This window comes from Takifugu flavidus, chromosome 6 (genome assembly GCF_003711565.1).
Source record: "Takifugu flavidus isolate HTHZ2018 chromosome 6, ASM371156v2, whole genome shotgun sequence".
NCBI lineage: Eukaryota > Metazoa > Chordata > Actinopteri > Tetraodontiformes > Tetraodontidae > Takifugu > Takifugu flavidus.
Genome location: NC_079525.1, coordinates 12,358,505 through 12,375,624, shown reverse-complemented (window position 1 = coordinate 12,375,624; position 17,120 = coordinate 12,358,505). Strand labels below are relative to the sequence as shown.

The window sequence follows — 17,120 nt, the reverse complement described above, 5'->3', positions numbered from 1 at the left end:
CCTTGTGTAACAGAAGTGTGATGTCAATGTAAAACACATCAATCAGTCGTGGACATGTTAGAAAATATAATGCAAAGACCTTTCATTTATTAGCGTAATACTTTATAACACTGTTTACGTCTGCTCCTGCTAATACATGTTGGGATATGCCTGCGCAGGTAGGCCTTTTACATTCAGTTTCAGGTTCAGTGCAGTGAGGATCAAACACTCACACATTTTTTCAGTTGCTTTCATTTATGACGTCGATAATCTGTCCGTGGCTGAGCGCTCAGGCTGAATCTCAGTGGACGCGGGACACTGATGTCACCCTGAGGTCAGCGCCGATGTTAACCAGCCATGAGTTTCCTGTGGATCAGCTTTAACGACAGGGTACAATCAGTTTAAGTTGTGCCAGTTCAGCTCAAGATGTTATATGAGTCATTAAAAAAATGCATTCAAGGAAATGTCAGCTGCTCAGCAGAGTCAATTGTTATCGGGTGTGGAGTGGGTGGGGAGTCATTCGTGCTTTTGTCGGTGAGGCAGCAGCCGTAAGGACTTCCAAAAGGAGCTTCTTCAAAAGGAAAGGCATGGGAGGGACGGCTGAGAGGTGTGTACATGTTTGTTCCCTGTGCAGTGTGTCTGTGTGTGCATGTGTGTAGTGTTTGCTTTTCTTCAAGAGTCCGGTGATATAGCAGCTAAGGTGTCTTTACAGACACGTACAGTGTACATCCAAGACTGATCGTGCTCCGCAGGATGCTCCTCAGGATGCTCCTCAGGCTCGAGATAGGTGACTGTGGGAGGGGGTCTGTGTCCCCCCTGCAGAACCACCTCAAAGGAAGGGGTTGTGGTTCTGTGCCAGTGACTCCGAGCGGGATGCAGATCGTGGTGAAAGGGGGAGCAGCGGCCGCGGGAGGTTGGATGGGAGGTCCAGGGTTCTGGCAGAGGGTTGCGTAAGAGAAGAAGGGAGGACGGGCAGCTGTGGGGGCAGCGGGAGCGGCAGCGAAGGGCTGTAGGACACCATGTGAGGAGGTAGCGGCGATGTGGAGGATGACCTCATTTGGTTGAGGGTAAGGCGAGGATGGTCGCAGTGGAAAGGGTTGGTGGGAGACGGAGTGCTGAAACCTGAGAAGAAATTGAATCATTACACATATTATCTGTTATTTCCCAACATTTATTTATTTTTTTTGGTACCTGAGAGGAAGGGGTTTTTGTGCATCTTGGTAGGTGGATTGGAGGGTATCAGAGCATCTAAATTGACCAGCGAGGCCCCTGTAGGACCCAGAAAGGCTTCCGGGGTTCGACATAGACGTGCAGATGGGGCACTGAGAGGGGGCGCCAGCCGGGAGAGGTCGGACATCTCAGGGCTGGACTCTTGTCCATTTATTTGGGGACTCAGCAGCGGGTCTTCCCCAAATGGATCTGGCATAGAATTCGCTGCTGTAAACGGGTCAGCATTCACCTTTGTTCTAAAGAGCTCAGTATCTACAGGAGAAGAAGAAAAACAGGGAGGAGGAGAAGAAGAAGACATCCACTTCTCCAGAACCTAAATGATTCGCCTCTGTACCTGTAGGACTCGCGGACCGAGGAGAGGACACATCTTGGCGTGTGCGTCCAGGCTCTACATCCCAGGGGCCTTTGTAAGTGTCAGGGTGGGGCGGCCACGGATGGGGCGTGTCCGAGGAAGTAGGAGGCGGCATCCAACAGGTGTTGACAGGAGTGCTGGAGTGGACTTCTGTCAGAAGACACTTAAGGGATAAATAAAAAAGAGAAACCCGAAGGAGACGGCACAGGTCCGACGCCGTGACGCGACACACACCTACAGAGTCCCAGGGGTCGGAGGTGACATCGCCGGGCGACTTTACGGCATCCCACAGGTCGTCGGGCTGAGGTGCAGGGTCAAATATGTCCACCAGGTCACGCATGACTGACTACAGATGCAACAGAGAAGACAGCAGAGTCACAAGATGGCTGTAATTCTACCCCAAACGCTCAGTGTGTAATGATCAATACTGCCCAAATAACACGAGCCTGGGAAAGAGACGTCATTTTTATAAACACGCGATGGCACATCATATCGGCTGTAATCTAAATAGAGTACGACCTTGTAATAATGTCAGCGATGATTACAAGCTGCGGTGACCTTTCTATGAGACAGCCGTGCGCTCTGATTGGCTCTTTGACTGGCCAATTAGGGAAGCAGCTGCTGTGCTGCAAGATAAGGATTTCAGAGAAATATCACGCTGGGCTCAAGGTTAGAGGAGAGAAAATCCTTCTCTCTCCCCTCCCCTCCTCTCCTCTCCCCTCCCCTCCTCCCCTCCCCTCCCCTCCCCTCCTCCCTCTCCTCTCCTCTCCTCTCCTCTCCTCTCCTCTCCTCTCCTCTCCCATCCTCTCCTCTCCTCCTCTCCTCTCTCTCCTCTCCTCTTCCTCTCCTCTCCTCTCCTCTCCCTCCTCTCCTCTCTCCTCCTCTCCTCTCCTCTCTCCTCCTCTCCTCTCCCCTCCCCTCCCCTCCCCTCCCCTCCTCTCCTCCTCTCCTCTCTCTCCTCTCCTCTCCTCTCCTCTCCTCTCCTCTCCTCTCATCCCTCCCAAACTATTCTCTGATCTACTGATCTACAAACCTACAAACATACCCACATAGCTCTCTGCAAAAACTGCGCATCCACACACACACACACACACACACACACACACACACACGCACGCACACACCCTCCTGTTCTCCTGACCGTCTGTCATTCCCGTCTCTGGCCTGCAGGGAAGACATTGCAATGTCACAAGTTTGGCAAAAGGGTTCTGAGTTCTAAAGCGGTGCAGGAGGTGAGAAGAGCAGAGGCTCAAACTTCAAATCTGCACGCCGTGATGAGCGGAGGGTTGTGTCCTGTTTGGCTCAGGCTCAGGCTCAGGCTGGAGTTGTTTGTCCTCAGCCATTGCTATGGTAACAAGAATAAGATTGGCTAGCTGCACGGAGGTGGGCGAGTGTTCAGTTTCGGGTTGTTTTTTTTAACACAATTGTAATCGCCAGCACCATCAGGGAGGCGAGCTGCGTGTTTGTGTGTCCGTTTCTACCTTCTGACTCTCCTCCCTGCTCATCGCCAGGGCCAGCTGGAGCTGCAGCTCCTCCTCGCCGCTCGTCTGAGGTCGGGCCTGCTCCAGATCTGAGGCAGCGCGAGGAGATGAGGATGACGCTGATAAAAGAAGCACGAAGCAGCTTGAGGGGTGAGCACGCCAAGAGAGCAAATGATGTGGAAACATGGGACGTGTTGCAGAGAACGCATGGGTCCGGAGCATTGATTGGGCCTCTGTGCAGGAAATGGTCAAGACGACTGCAGCACAGACACAACGTCTCCACCTCAAACCTTTAGTTTTACCAGGATTCAATGGAGTGTCGCTGTCGAGGCGTCCTGTTTTCTAATTTAGTGTTTCGGGTCACCTTCACCGCTGTGTCTGGATTAAACGGTTGCCCCTGGAAGCTCCAGTTGTATTGAGTGTATTTTTAATCTTACACACAGTCAAGTCCAAAATGGTGATAATCCAAAGCTTTCCTTCGGGATTGGCGGCCTCAATTTTTCACAAAACGCGTCAACGCAGTTCTGTAAGTGTGGATATAAACACAGACAGACGGACGGACGGACGGACAGAACTCACAGTTGAAGGAGGAAGGAGAACCTCTGGAGCGACTGAGCTCCTCCCCATATAGCACCGCCATGCTGGGTTGGCTTGTTCGCCTGCCGGGGTGATAGGATGGGGGTATTCCTCCATACACGCTGCCGCCGCCGCCGCCGCCGCCGCCGCCGCCGCGCCGCCGCCGCCGCCGCTGCCTCCTCCTCTGCTGCTGCCCCCCCCGGCCATGCGCTCTTTGGTCTTCAGGGCTTGGCTCCTCTCCTGGTGCAGCCGCTCCTCGTCCCGGAGGAGACACACCAGCTGGCGTGCTTTTTCTCTCACGTTGGCCCCCTGGTCTCGACCGTCACGGTCCACGTACTGAAAGTCACGTAGCGTCTGAAGCGCAAGATGAGAGGAGATAAGGAGCCACAACTTTTCTTCTATGTTCCAGTTGGCTTGAAGAAATAGGGAACTTCTCAGGTTTAAGCATGTTTGCTTGGAGATGGCGATGGCGATGGTACCTGGATGGTGAAGGCATTCTCGCAGCATTGCTGAGCCACTCGCTCTGAGCCCGTCTTCAGCAGGTAATCCAGCAGAGTCAGGGCCTGAAGGACGAAAGGAAGTCTTACTGGGGTTCGCAGGTGAGCGTGCAGATCGCTGGAAAGCCACCAAAAGGTTCCGCACCTTATAGACGTGCCTCCAGTTCTTGCCGCTGTCGTTGAGCCGTTTCCACACCATGCCCATGACCTCAGCAAACGCCACTACATTAAAGGTCAGGTCCGCAATCTCTGACATAAGCGAGGAGGACGGGCCCCACGGGTCGTTGGAGGTGGCCTCGCGAACCTGTGAAGGATCCACAGAGACACCCTGACGCTCACCTGAACACGCCCACGCGAGCGGACGGCGTCGACCGGGCGGCGCCGGGGTTTGCGTGCGATACCTTGATTTCCGCTTCGGAGTAGTTGTGCACAATATTCTTCACTTGCCGACGCAGGGCTGCGGTTGTCATGGCGACGGGCGGCGGGGGATGCGGAGGGGGAGGGAGTGCGCTCGGCGGAGGGAGAGAGGACGGAGAGGGAGAAGGGGCAGAGTCAAAGGGGGAGAGAAGAAGGTGAGTCTATGGTGCTGGCATCTCTGTCGGGACAGGACGCTGCTGTCAGAAACAGAAGTGGGCACTGATGTGGGTTAACGTGTCGGGGGGGGGGGGGGGTTAGAGCTAAAACTGCTGCATTTCAACATTTGTCCCTCTTCTTCCTCTGAATCCCTCAAACGGAGGGTGAGACAAACTGTTCACACTCATACCTAAGGTGAGTCTACAGCTGCCTGCTTTCCGACTGTGGGAGGAAGCCAGACAGAACCCACGGAGCCCCTGACCACCTTCGAACCCAGAACCTTCTTGTCTTTTCTGATTGCCTCTTCTGGTTGCCTAGCAACCCCCACTTTAACGTTCCCAAAAAACCTGCCCATCGGAACCAGTCAGTGAATGCACCATTCTGCCCGAAAGGAGCAAACATCAGCAGAAGCACGGAGGAAATGAGACGCAAAGAGAGGAGACAGAGGACCAGAGCAAGACTGACACGGTTCGTGCACGTGCACGTGACCGGGACACAGTCACAGTGCACAGGGCATGAGATACTGGCGAGGGAAGCTCAGCAACATCAGCATGGATCGGCTTTCTGCATGATCATCTCCCTCTCACACACACACACACCACACACACACACACACACACACGCACACACACACACAGGGAAGGTAAAGATTTTCAATTTCTTTAACTTAATTACAATTTTTTTAGTGAAAATAGCTGTGAAAATAGCTGTACTAAAGTATAGCTGTAATGTCTTTTAGCCAATGTCGCCATGCTCTCAGTGACACCAAAACCAGCCAACCACAGACTATTTGGTGACTTGCTTTGTGATTTTATCCACCAGTGTCTGACTTTGTTCAGCATCACGAACATTCTGCAGCACAGCGATGCACAGTCATTAGTCCAACAACTCCTGGGTCTCTTCTTTGCAGCTTGAATCGGGTCAACTGGACGGTGTTGCGGCTTCTTGAGAGCGTTTTACCTCCTCAAGGCTGAAGAAGAGTTCTTTGACCTGGACGACTGAGAACGTTCACGGAAAACTTCTGGGGCACAAATTTCATATCACCAAAAATGGGGGAAAAAACTGAATTTTGTGTGTCGGCAGTGAACAGGTTGGTTCTTTAAAGTGAGGAATGGCAACGCTGGTTCTATCAGTTAAGCTTACTGTTCACAAACACACACACACACACACACACGCACACACGCACACAGGGAAGGTAAAGATTTTCAATTTCTTTAACTTAATTACAATTTTTTTAGTGAAAATAGCTGTGAAAATAGCTGTACTAAAGTATAGCTGTATTGTCTTTTAGCCAATGTCGCCATGCTGTCAGTGACACCAAAACCAGCCAACCACAGACTATTTGGTGACTTGCTTTGTGATTTTATCCACCAGTGTCTGACTTTGTTCAGCATCACGAACATTCTGCAGCACAGCGATGCACAGTCATTAGTCCAACAACTCCTGGGTCTCTTCTTTGCAGCTTGAATCGGGTCAACTGGACGGTGTTGCGGCTTCTTGAGAGCGTTTTACCTCCTCAAGGCTGAAGAAGAGTTCTTTGACCTGGACGACTGAGAACATTCACGGAAAACTTCTGGGGCACAAATTTCATATCACCAAAAATGGGGGAAAAAACTGAATTTTGTGTGTCGGCAGTGAACAGGTTGGTTCTTTAAAGTGAGGAATGGCAACGCTGGTTCTATCAGTTAAGCTTACTGTTCACAAACACACACACACAACCATACACACACACACACACACAGATCAATGTGTCAGAAAATATCTAGTCTGATGACTGGCTGGCTGGTCCGCCTGGGAGAAATTGGTGTGTCCCCATTGGACACCAATCCTTAATGACTGTTGCTGTCAACAGTCGTTACAACCTAAAAGCGAGAGAGTGGATTCCGACTGTTCAGTACAAGAAGACAAAATGGAAGTGAGCAAATGAAGCAGACAACAAACATTATGTAATTAACCAGCACATCGTGACGACACACAGCAAGCGGTCCAGCAGAGGTTCCCAGGCCCTGATCCTGGCTCAGAGTTAAAACAGCCTCCTGTTACCTAAAAACATTCCCATCATTCTCCTCCTCCGCTGGTTGCCCATCACACACCGCATCACCCCCCCCCCCCTCCTCAAACACACACACTCAGCCGAAGAACAGAACACACACCTCACGATTGCAATTGCTCGTCTTCGTCTTACCTACAGAGCTTCCCCGCATCTTTCCCGGCTAACACCTCTCCGTCTCCCAGACTGATGTCCTCCAGTGGGACAACCGCAGCCGCGGGGAAGCGAGCGAGGGGGCCGGGGACGCCAGCGTCTGTTCCCTGGGCTGCAGAAGAACCGCTTGGACAGAGAATCTGCGGTGGAATCCGCATAGGACAGCGCGCTCACGGTCTCACTCTCACTCCGCTCTCTCTCTCTCTCTCTCTCTCTCTCTCTCTCTCTCTCTCTCTCTGTCTCTCTCTCTCTCTCTCACACACACACACGCACGCTTGCAGGCGTCAAACGGCAATCACAGCAGGGGGCATAAAAAGAGGCGGGGCCACGGAACCTGACAAAATAATGAAATAAACAGCTTAAATAAGACAGACAGCAAATACAGAACAAATAAATAAATAGATCAATTACACAGCTCATTTTGAAAGTGACTGATATATATATATTTAAACATATATATCAGTCAGTTTTATGTGAGCTGTGCATATATATATATATATGACTTGAAGTCATGTCAGGATTATATAGAGTGACCGCTGCGATAGTTTACTTCAAAGAAAAAGCTTTGTTTGAAATTCTGTATTATTGTGATACTATGGGGAACCGACTGATGATGTTAAAATCAACTCTTGGATAAACTGGTTAAAGTACGTCATGTGGCATTAGGCATCACTATTTTAATCTCTACTTGCACACGTAACGCGCCTGCAACTTTTCAAAAATTATGTGTTTGTAATTATCGTGTACATTCCGCCTCATGTTTCCCTATTTTATGTTAACAAGCTGCTTTTACAAATTACGTATGTCTGTCAAAAGACAGACATACAGCGTGTAGTTTCTAATTTTGTCCACTAGAGGGAGGTGTGTCCTCATGTGGTTCGACAAACTGATACAATGTAAATCTTAATCGGCGGTCTTGTTTTAATTGCAGATAAACTTTATTTGGAGCTCATTATTGGGGACATTATTGGTCTAACTTTGCTGTTTGCTGGTACAGCAAAGGTCTGTGTTTAAGAGAAAAGGAACAATGGAAGGATGTGATGCCCTCATGGGTTATTCTTGTCCCCCAACTTTAACCCTTTCATACATAAATTATGATCTCATCAGGCCCCGCTCATAACATTCATGTTGCAACAATATAGGTCAGCCCATATGGAGCTTCAATTTACACTTTTATACACTATCTGAAAGGTTTAAAAATGTAAACTTTCACCATCTGATTTAGTGAGAAGTTTACCAGCTGGCCAGAGAGATCAAAGATCCATCCATCCATCCATCTATCCATCCATCCATCCATCCATCCATCCATCCATCCATTGGGATTTTGTTGGGTCTCCTCCCCATCAGGTCTCCAGGAGCCCACTCATTGATGCGGAGGAGCTCTAGACCCACCCCTTTTCTGGTTTTGGACCATTTTCTCGGATGTAAACTGAAAACAATGGAAGGAAATAGGAAGCCCCCTCCTGTGCATTCCAGAAGTTTCCCGGACAGTTTCAGAACAGCTACTGCTGGTTCAATAGTGAAGTTTGTGACTGGGGTGACACACCTGGCCATCGGAGAAGGAGATAACGTGAATCAACAGCAATGGCTGAAGGTAAGGGACCTGTTGCCCATAGTTACTGGTCTGATCCTGTTATGCTCTTGATATGAGACAATACTCTGAAAAAAAGTTAAAAATATACATAACACATGAAATCTACTAGGATCGGAATGAAAAAGATTCTTCTCTTGTGCCCTACTGGTTTGGTATCTCAGTAATACCACTGAGAGAGAAGAAGATGAGAACTCTTCCTCGGTCAGATGGGTGTGGTCTGAACAACTTTGAAGGTACATTCTTCTCTTTTTCTCGTGCTCTTTCAGACATTTTGATGAAATATTAATGACTGAGGCAAAGCGTTGCTCTATTATTGTGGATTTGAGGTTATTGTCTCCACTGAAAGTCCAAATCGGGACAATGTAAAGTATTAACAGTGATAATCTTTGCTTTCATAACTGTTAATGCAGCACGTTGAGCCAATCAAACACAATAAAATCTTAAGCTGATATCTGAATCTAATCTAAAGCTGCTCTACAAATGTGTGTGTGTATGTATGTATGTGTGTATGTATGTGTGTGTGTGTGTGTGTGTGTGTGTGTGTGTGTGTGTGTGTGTGTGTGTGTGTATAGGGAGAAAGAGGGTGAGAGCCTGTAATATCAGGCGTTTATCCCATCATTCTGATTCAGATAGGTGTGTGGTCCAACCCGGCGGCCATTGATTGGATTCCCTTTGTCCCTTACAGCTTTAGATCTGTCTGGTGGCTTGAGGATCGTCCTGGTGGGAAAGACTGGATCCGGAAAGAGTGCGACAGGAAACACCATCCTCGGGAGGGCTGCCTTTAGAGAGGACCCCAGCCCCGTGTCGGTGACCAAGCACTGCGAGACACAGAGTGAAGTGGTGGACGGGACTCCGGTCCAGGTGATCGACACCCCGGGGCTGTTTGACACCGGCATCACAGAGGAAGAGTTAAAAATCCGGATAGAGGAGTGCGTCAAGATGTCAGTGCCGGGCCCCCACGCCTTTCTGCTCGTCATCCGACTGGGAGTACGCTTCACCGAAGAGGAAAGGAACGCCGTGAAATGGATCCAGGACAACTTCGGAGACGACGCCTCCATGTACACAATCATGCTGTTTACGTGTAAAGACCAGGCCAAAGCCGACAACGCCCTGAAGGAGTGCAAGGAGCTGCGCAGACTCTCCATCACGTTCGGCCGCAGATATCACGCCTTCAACAACAACGACGCCGACGACCGATCGCAGGTGGTGGAGCTGATCACCATGATCAAGGAGATGATCCAGGACAACGGGGGGAAACACTACACGAACGAGATGTATGAGAAGGCCCAGCGGAAGCTGAAAGAAGAGGAGGAGAGGAGGCAGCAGGAGGAGAGGGAAAAGAAAGAGGAGGAGAGGAAGGTGTGGGACGCAGAGAGGGAGAAGAAAGAGAAGGAGAGACTCAAGGAGAAAAAAGCCAGAATCAAAAATATCCGCGTGGCCTCGGCCGCCGCCACCGTGCTGGTGATCGCCGGCGTGGTCATCGCGGTGGGCGCGGACACCACAGTGGCCCTGGCTCTAGGAGCTCCTGTGCTCATCATAGGACTGCTGTGTGGTTTAACGGCCCTTTTCATATGGAAGGGATTACAATGCAAAGACAAAGCATGTGTTCCAGTATAACAGGAACCAGAACAGTCATTCTAGACATTATGTACAGCGTCTGAGTTTACAGCAGATGGTGAATAAATGATGTGAAGTGTTTCATAAATTTTTTCAATAGTTTGCTTTCCGCCTGTTTGTGTTTAATGGCACCAAAGCGATGTGGTGTGGGGAGACAACTTGGGAAACTGTGAAGAAAACATGGTTCACTGCCAGGTTGTCAAAGATAACTGCAGGAAATGTGAGGGAAAATGGACCAGGAGCCTCAGCGTCTCCAACTCGTGAGCTAAACAGGACAAAACCTGGATTTAAATTAAACACACACACACACACGCACACACACATGTTAATGAACAAATAACAAATTTCTTTTGCAAACATAAAATGATGCATTCATAAGTCTGATCTGAGGCAAATGTTTGTGAAATGCGGTTAGTCACGTCCCGTTTTTGAAGGGTGCTGCAGGAGCTCGTGTCCTCATTCACCAGAGGACATAACCTTGTCATAAGATTCACTCGGATGACTGGAACAAGCTCAACATGCAATAAATTTATAGATCGTCTATGGTTATGACACAACCAGCCCTTCCCAAGCTTCTTTATAAGTTTGGATACTTGTTCCTCAAAGGCTTGGGGTTCCCCAAGGGTCAATTTTAGGTGCAAGTCTTTTTATTCTTATTGTGCCCATAGTGAGGAAGGCAAAGCTTCCTCTTCAGGAGGAACAGCATCAGCTTTCACAGCTATGCTGACAATACACAACTGTATATATTTGTCTCACACAGGGGCCAATTGAACTTTTGAAAGTGCATTTCAGTAATGAAGTCATGGATGGAAGCTAATTTCCTACAGCCAACCAGGACAAATCAGAGGTTTTAGTCATTGCCCCTGAAGGTGGGAGAGGGAATTTTAACAGAAATACCCTATCTTAAGCATCACAATCGGTTAAAAATCTGGGTGTGATTTTTGACTCTCAGCTTAGTTTTCTTCCACACATCAAAAACAAAGACAGTTTTTTAAGAACATAGTCAGAGTCTGTCCATTTCTCAGCATGGAGAATTTTAATTTTTATACCAGTTTTAATATCTGGCTCCACGCCAGGATTGATTTTATTAATTTTTGAATGTCTTAACGGCCTTTTGCCTTATTGTTATTTACTTCATTTGCTCACCCTCTGTGAAGCACTTTGTGCTACTGAATATGTTTAAAAAGGCCACACACATAACAATTGATGGATTCATGGTTTTATGTCTAGATGATACAACACATATTAAACTGTCCAGTCAGGTGGTTTAATGGTAGAGGCAGCCAAAAGACTGGCTTCTTTATTCTCTTTCTCAGTAGAAATAATTTAAAATGTGTGTAAAAAGGTCCTGAGGAAGAAAGACGGCTTTCAACCCAACCTTTTAGTAGGTTAAAGAACCAAAAATATGTTTTCCACAAGCACAAAGTGAGATGTAATAATGGCCTGAAATTGTCCTCACAAGTTTAATTTCAGAAGACTTCAAATCAATGACCCATCGCTGCCATAGATGCGGTGCATGTGACGTAAAAGCATGTTTATTGGCCATTTCTCAAAAACATAAAAAGATCCGAAGCACACTTAAACACCTTCTGCATGTGTGCACATCAACCGTCGGCCTCCTCCTGCGGCTGTGGAAATTAAACCAAGGAACACGAGACTGTCAATAATAATACACCCGTTGGGGCAAAAATATGTTCATCCTTTGACTCTAAATGGCTGCAAGTGGAAGGCTGGAGCGTCAGTGGTTAGAAGAAACACTGTCCAGGAAAGCTCTTAAGCAAGGAGAGGCTGGTAGATGGCACGTTGGGCGCCTGATTCTGGCACATCTATGGCCTGCAGCTCCACCGCACCGTGGCTGCAGACATCTTGAGCGCAGCAGTCAGACTGAGAATAGACCAGACCCACCATCAAAGCTCACTTTATACAGCTGACAGGCAGGAATGTTTGGACCAGCTACTCACCTGCGCATGGCTGGTTTTACATTTGTTCTCAGCTTCTGAAACAATCAATCAAGGTTGGTTGCGTTCCAAGGATAAAGTTAGGATTCATGATGGCTTGTGAGCGCACTTGAAAAAGGTTAGGCCTCACCTGAGCTGCTTCTCCAGTGAATGTAGAAGATGAGAGGTATGATGGCACAAACCAGAAGAGCAAGGCTCACTGAAATAGTGATCACCACCATGGTTTCTGCACACACACACAGCAGGAGACGCCATGACGACACAGTGTTTTACCACTTCCGGCCCCACACCATATGTTAAACCATCTTAAACCTTAAACCCAACCTGAGAGTCTGGCGGTTGCTCGCGGGTTGGTCTTCCCCCGTGCGGTGGGCTGGGTGAACGGTGATGGTTCAGCTGGAGGCAGAAAAAGGTCGGCGTCAGTGTTGGCTGCTGCCTGCAGGGTTGTGGAAGTCAAAGCTGCAGATCCAGGAGGGACAGTGGAAGCTTTTACATGGAATAAAGGATGACTGATGCAGATCTGTGTGTGTTTGTGTGTGTATGTGTGAGTGTGTTTTGAGTGGACATATTATTTATGCCTTGGTGCATACAAAGTAAGATGCATCACAAGATAACCTGAAGAACAACATCACTGTTTTACAAACCCACTTTGCCTGTGGAGGGAATTATTTCTTTTCTGCGAAAGGCATCATGTGTGATGGCCGTCTTACAGGAAAGAACACCGAAGTCCAAACCTTGAACCCATTTAATTGGAACTGTGTACCGTCATTTCCGACTTTGAGGTTGACTTCCTGGTACAGCACAATGACAGCGTCGCCCACTCCGCAGTAATAGCGTCCCGCGTCGGCCGGCTTCAGCTTGGTAATGTTCACCTCCAAGGCTCCGTCTCCTCGGATGGGCTGCAGACTGTACCTCCCCATCCGTACGACCGCGGCCGTCGTCCCGGGGCTCTGGATGATGGTGTTTTCTCTGGAGCACATCCCTTTGCAGAAGAACACGTTTAAATGCTCAGAGCTGTTCTCTGTGGTCCAGTTGCCAGAACAGCGGAAGGAGACGTCTTCCCCAGCGTGGCCAGTCACCTCCGTCACCTCCGTCACTGCCAGCACATCCACACACGCCACTGCAACCAAAACCAAGACAACGGCTGAGTCCAGGACGGACAGACAGACAGCTAGATAGATAGACAGACAGACAGCTAGATAGATAGATAGATATAGATAGATAGATAGATAGATAGATAGATAGATAGATAGATAGATAGATAGATAGATAGATAGATAGATAGACAGACAGACAGACAGATAGATAGATAGATAGATAGATAGATAGATAGATAGATAGATAGATAGAGAAACCCACCTGCGCAGCAGCAAAACATGAAGATCTGAAAATTCCTCATTATTTTTTTTTTTTAACCAAGTAGAAGAAAATTTTCGCCCAGAAAAACCTGGAAAACTTCCGCAGTCTGCTCCGAATCACTCAGCTGATACCCGAATATAAATAAAGAGTCTTCGTGGTTTTAAAGGCTAACAAAGCTAAGCCTGTTTGCCAGCTCGTTGCCGATTGCAAAGGTTGACTTTTGTAAATGGGACTGATTCTGCTCCAATATTTAGGAGTGCACAGTTGTCCAGCCCTCTGACGAGCAGGCTCATGACTGCTGTGGGAACTTTTGAGTTCACGCTTGTAATTCAAATGCTTTATACTTGGCTGTGTGTGTCTCTGGGCCGCTGGTGTAAAATATGCCCCTCATCAGTCTCCGCTCAATATTTTAGAGTGACAAAGTGAAACCAGAACTTCAGAACATGAAGGGCTGGAAAGAATGAAGGCCTCTCAGAGAGAGAGTCCTGACAAAGCTAAGATTTAACATTTTTGCCTTAATTCCAAGCATGGTGATTGGAAGAACACGAGGAAGTCTGCTTTTGGTGAAGTGGGGGCAGCATCTAGCTGTGTTTTGTCTGTAGATGGGACAGGGACAGGGACAGGGACAGGGACAGACACCGTGGTGGGCAACTGGATCGAGTGTGAGCAGGACCTTGGTGGAATGCTGCCGTAACAGCCGTGTTAGGCTTGTTTATGTCGCGTCTCATCCAGGTTCATAGGTCAGGTGCTTAATTCTATTTCCACTGTCCCTGTCCTTACCTGGGAGACGGAAGCATAAAGTGTCTCATTCATGTGTCAGGAGAATTAAACTGGATCTAATTACAAAAATTCACATGATACTATCTCCACAATGGTGTTTATCAGGTTCAGCACGTCTCATTTCATATCTATGCTCATATATTTTTAGATTTTGCATGTGGATGGTCTCAGCAGCACCCTCTGCTGGCGAAACACCAACACGAGTCTTCAAAATCACACACATAATAAATTAATTTTAAATCACAATTGATTTTCTGAATCAACACAGTGTCACTGCCGTTGGTAGATGAAGAATAAATACAGCAAATGGTCAACTGTTGGATTGTTCGGGACTAAAGCCGAGCAGACGACTTCGTTCCACCCGATAATGAACGTCAAGATCCCCAAATTTTGCTTTTGGCGAACAAAGACCTTTCCGCAAAGCCGGATCTTTTCAAATTTATTTTCACTCTTCCCAAAGTTGTGTTGGAATCCCTCACACAAAAGACAGCTTTCTGGGAGTGTTTATTTCGCAAAATGGTACATTCTTACACAACATATACGTTTCCATCAAAATAACAATTTTCCTCATAAAACCAAACGCAGTTGGTCATATTTATGATTCACTCGGATAAACATGGAGTTTTTGGGGACTTATACAAAAAAATATAGTAGAAACATGAACAACACTATCCCCGTACCCCAAAAGTGAGCCCTGGTGAAATGTATACCCTCAGGGTTCAGGCTATGGTAAACAAAGACACCCCCCCCTCTTAGACAGAGGGTCGTGGGGGCGAGAACTCAGTGCAGCAGCTTCGGTAACAAAGCTCTGGATTTGTTGCCACAGAAACGATGGCCCTGCCCCCATCTTCATTTATATCAGTGTTCCAAATGCGTGTCCGTATAGTGACAGCAGTTGTTGGCTGCTAGCATGATATCCGAAGCCCGAAAGGTCCGTTCAAGAGTGTGGGAGGACGTTAGCGATGGTGTCCCGGGCACTTCGGCTGAGCCTTTCCGGGAACTTGACCTCATAATCGACTATAAGGTCACCTCTGCGATCGGGCCGTTTGGGGTACGGCAGCCCTTCGCCGCTTACTCGCCGCCTCATACCTGGCTGCGCGATATCTGTTGTCACGCTGACCGATTTGCCCTCCAGGGTGGGAACAGTTACTGTACAGCCACACAAAGCCTGGAGAGAAAAATGAGAGAACAAATTGTTGGGCGTTTGTTCGTGACAGTCATCAGTTTGCGTCTCCGTTGAGAACGTTGCGTGAACTTTACTTACGTCTCTGAGGGAGATCTTTGCTGGATAGACGATGTCAGAACCATCGCGTCTGAACACTGGATGTGGTTTGTCCTTCACCACAAAAACTATGTCGGCAGGAATGTTTGTAGGCGTCTCGTCCCCTTCTTTGGGAAATGTTATTTTTGTTCCCTCTTTCCACCCTTTTTTTATCTGCACCTCCAGGATTTTATCTTCCGCACGGGCACTTCGCCCATCGGGGTTCAGACGTTTACGGGAGATCTTCATCTTCTTTGTGCAACCGTTCAGAATCTCCTCCAAGGAAACCTGGAGGTCATGCACCAAGGGGGGGTCCTGCTGTTTCTTCACAACACTGCTGTGCCCACCCAGTCCTCCCATGCCAGAGCTGAACGTGCGAGAGAACCCACCCATGCCGCTGCCCCCCATCCCGAAGCGTGCAAAAGGGTCGTCCGTGTCCATATCCTCGTCCATGCCTCCATTGCGGCTACCAAAGAACTGTCCAAAAGGGTTACGCCCGCCGAAGAATTCTTCAAAGATGGCATGAGGATCGCCCTGGAAGGTGTAGCTGAAGGTGCCAGGACCACCGGGCCCAGAGGGTCCTCCGCCTTTTAAACCTGAGGGACAACAGCGAGATCATCACCACTTATGATAACATCAATACATTACCAGGTTTTAAATAAAACTGGCTGCAAGGAAATAAAGGTCTTGCAGCATGATGGTATTATGATGCTGCGGGGTTGTCTTGACAACGACCTAGACCCATACTGGTATCTTAACACGTGTCCTATCGAATTATTGTGCGGATCTCTTACTGAAAGACAAATTTAGTCCCCATCTAAACCCCGTTGCCATCCGAGAGGGCATTTTAATCCGTAGGGAGAACACAATAAAGTCAGCATTGAGTTATGAGCAGCGCCACCGACTGTTTAGAGAAATTCTCCTTTTGAAAAGGCGCGAACACAAACGGTCCATTTAAAGATCGATTTTGACGCCTTTACAGAAAGGTGTAAAACGACTTTAATGCGATCTCTGCTGCCCCGGCTGCGAGTCCGGGGGCAGGAGGGGTCGGCAAAACCAGGCCCCGCGTCTGCTTGCTTTTAAATCATTCACTTACCCCCCAGGAACACAGATAGAACCGTAAGAATAAGAATCAAACAAGAAAATAAAATACCTTAATCTAGCACAAACACACACGTACCTTCTTCGCCGTAACGATCGTAAATATCCTTTTTCTTCGGGTCACTCAAAACGTCGTAGGCTTCGGCGATCTCTTTAAATTTCTCCTCGGCTCCCGGTGATTTGTTTTTGTCGGGATGGTACCGGAGAGCCTGCTTCCGATAAGCTTTCTTGATATCCTCGTCCGACGCGCCTTTCTTGAGCCCCAAAATGTCGTAGTAATCTTTCCCCATTTTGACCATCCAGCCGTCCCCGTTGATCTAATGTGACAGAAAAATACCAGTAGGCTGTGGTGAAGTGCGCACGACGCCACTTGTAGCCAGACTTCACCCACTTTGCCCCGGAGATTTGATATATAAACGGCTCAGAAAGTTCGAGAGTTTTCCATAACCAGCTCGAACAAGCTCTTCCGTCACGCCACAGATATGACACGCCCACGTACACGTCACGTATTATACATTCACTGGCTATCGGACATTTGACCATCATTTTACTCTTGAAG

At 48.2% G+C, this 17,120-nt stretch overlaps 4 protein-coding genes across 6 annotated transcripts; 1 reads left to right on the top strand and 3 right to left on the bottom strand.

Moving 5' to 3' along the window:
• Window positions 1–57: 57 nt before the first annotated feature.
• LOC130527610 (epsin-3-like) lies at window positions 58–7,014 on the bottom strand. Its single transcript, XM_057036272.1, is given in 11 exon segments — window positions 58–1,101; window positions 1,171–1,461; window positions 1,544–1,711; window positions 1,796–1,907; window positions 3,043–3,161; window positions 3,622–3,769; window positions 3,772–3,972; window positions 4,098–4,181; window positions 4,261–4,419; window positions 4,517–4,726; window positions 6,874–7,014. Coding segments are annotated over 10 exon segments (1,644 nt in total). The 5' UTR covers window positions 4,586–4,726; window positions 6,874–7,014; the 3' UTR covers window positions 58–808.
• LOC130527612 (GTPase IMAP family member 4-like) lies at window positions 6,954–10,190 on the top strand. 2 transcript variants are annotated; one of them, XM_057036276.1, is made up of 4 exons: window positions 6,954–7,066; window positions 8,239–8,485; window positions 8,647–8,718; window positions 9,171–10,190. In XM_057036276.1, the coding sequence occupies exons 2-4, from the start codon at window positions 8,476–8,478 to the stop codon at window positions 10,100–10,102; spliced, it is 1,014 nt and encodes a 337-aa protein (XP_056892256.1). In that variant the 5' UTR covers window positions 6,954–7,066; window positions 8,239–8,475; the 3' UTR covers window positions 10,103–10,190. The 2 variants fall into 2 exon arrangements, with proteins under 2 accessions (XP_056892256.1, XP_056892255.1); XM_057036275.1 differs by having other exon boundaries at window positions 6,960–7,066; window positions 8,595–8,718.
• A 1,361-nt stretch (window positions 10,191–11,551) lies between these two features.
• On the bottom strand, window positions 11,552–14,477 carry LOC130527618 (uncharacterized). Of its 2 annotated transcripts, none has more exons than XM_057036290.1 (6): window positions 14,093–14,477; window positions 12,824–13,180; window positions 12,385–12,456; window positions 12,191–12,286; window positions 12,064–12,098; window positions 11,552–11,986 (listed from the first exon to the last, which is right to left on the bottom strand). In XM_057036290.1, the coding sequence occupies exons 1-6, from the start codon at window positions 14,145–14,147 to the stop codon at window positions 11,876–11,878; spliced, it is 726 nt and encodes a 241-aa protein (XP_056892270.1). In that variant the 5' UTR covers window positions 14,148–14,477; the 3' UTR covers window positions 11,552–11,875. The 2 variants fall into 2 exon arrangements, with proteins under 2 accessions (XP_056892270.1, XP_056892269.1); XM_057036289.1 differs by lacking the exon at window positions 14,093–14,477 and adding an exon at window positions 13,420–13,934 and having other exon boundaries at window positions 12,385–12,519.
• A 209-nt stretch (window positions 14,478–14,686) lies between these two features.
• dnajb1b (DnaJ heat shock protein family (Hsp40) member B1b) lies at window positions 14,687–17,051 on the bottom strand. The gene is made up of 3 exons (XM_057036283.1): window positions 16,641–17,051; window positions 15,464–16,056; window positions 14,687–15,367 (listed from the first exon to the last, which is right to left on the bottom strand). Exons 1-3 carry the CDS (start codon window positions 16,858–16,860, stop codon window positions 15,137–15,139), a joined length of 1,044 nt encoding a protein of 347 aa, XP_056892263.1. The 5' UTR covers window positions 16,861–17,051; the 3' UTR covers window positions 14,687–15,136.
• Window positions 17,052–17,120: the final 69 nt, after the last annotated feature.

Excerpts from the sequence above, each read along its gene's own strand:
- LOC130527612 (XM_057036275.1), top strand. The coding sequence starts at position 8,261 with ATGCGGAGGAGCTCTAGACCCACCCCTTTTCTGGTTTTGGACCATTTT. Across the intron at positions 8,486-8,594 it reads ATCAACAGCAATGGCTGAAG|GATCGGAATGAAAAAGATTC; the intron begins GTAAGGGACCTG and ends GAAATCTACTAG. Across the intron at positions 8,719-9,170 it reads TGGTCTGAACAACTTTGAAG|CTTTAGATCTGTCTGGTGGC; the intron begins GTACATTCTTCT and ends TGTCCCTTACAG.
- LOC130527618 (XM_057036289.1), bottom strand. The coding sequence starts at position 13,459 with ATGAGGAATTTTCAGATCTTCATGTTTTGCTGCTGCGCAG. Across the intron at positions 12,520-12,823 it reads CCTCAAAGTCGGAAATGACG|CTTTGACTTCCACAACCCTG; the intron begins GTACACAGTTCC and ends CTGGATCTGCAG. Across the intron at positions 12,099-12,190 it reads TCACTGGAGAAGCAGCTCAG|AAGCTGAGAACAAATGTAAA; the intron begins GTGAGGCCTAAC and ends TGATTGTTTCAG.
- dnajb1b (XM_057036283.1), bottom strand. The coding sequence starts at position 16,860 with ATGGTCAAAATGGGGAAAGATTACTACGACATTTTGGGGCTCAAGAAA. Across the intron at positions 16,057-16,640 it reads CGATCGTTACGGCGAAGAAG|GTTTAAAAGGCGGAGGACCC; the intron begins GTACGTGTGTGT and ends GTTGTCCCTCAG. Across the intron at positions 15,368-15,463 it reads CAAAGATCTCCCTCAGAGAC|GCTTTGTGTGGCTGTACAGT; the intron begins GTAAGTAAAGTT and ends TTTTCTCTCCAG.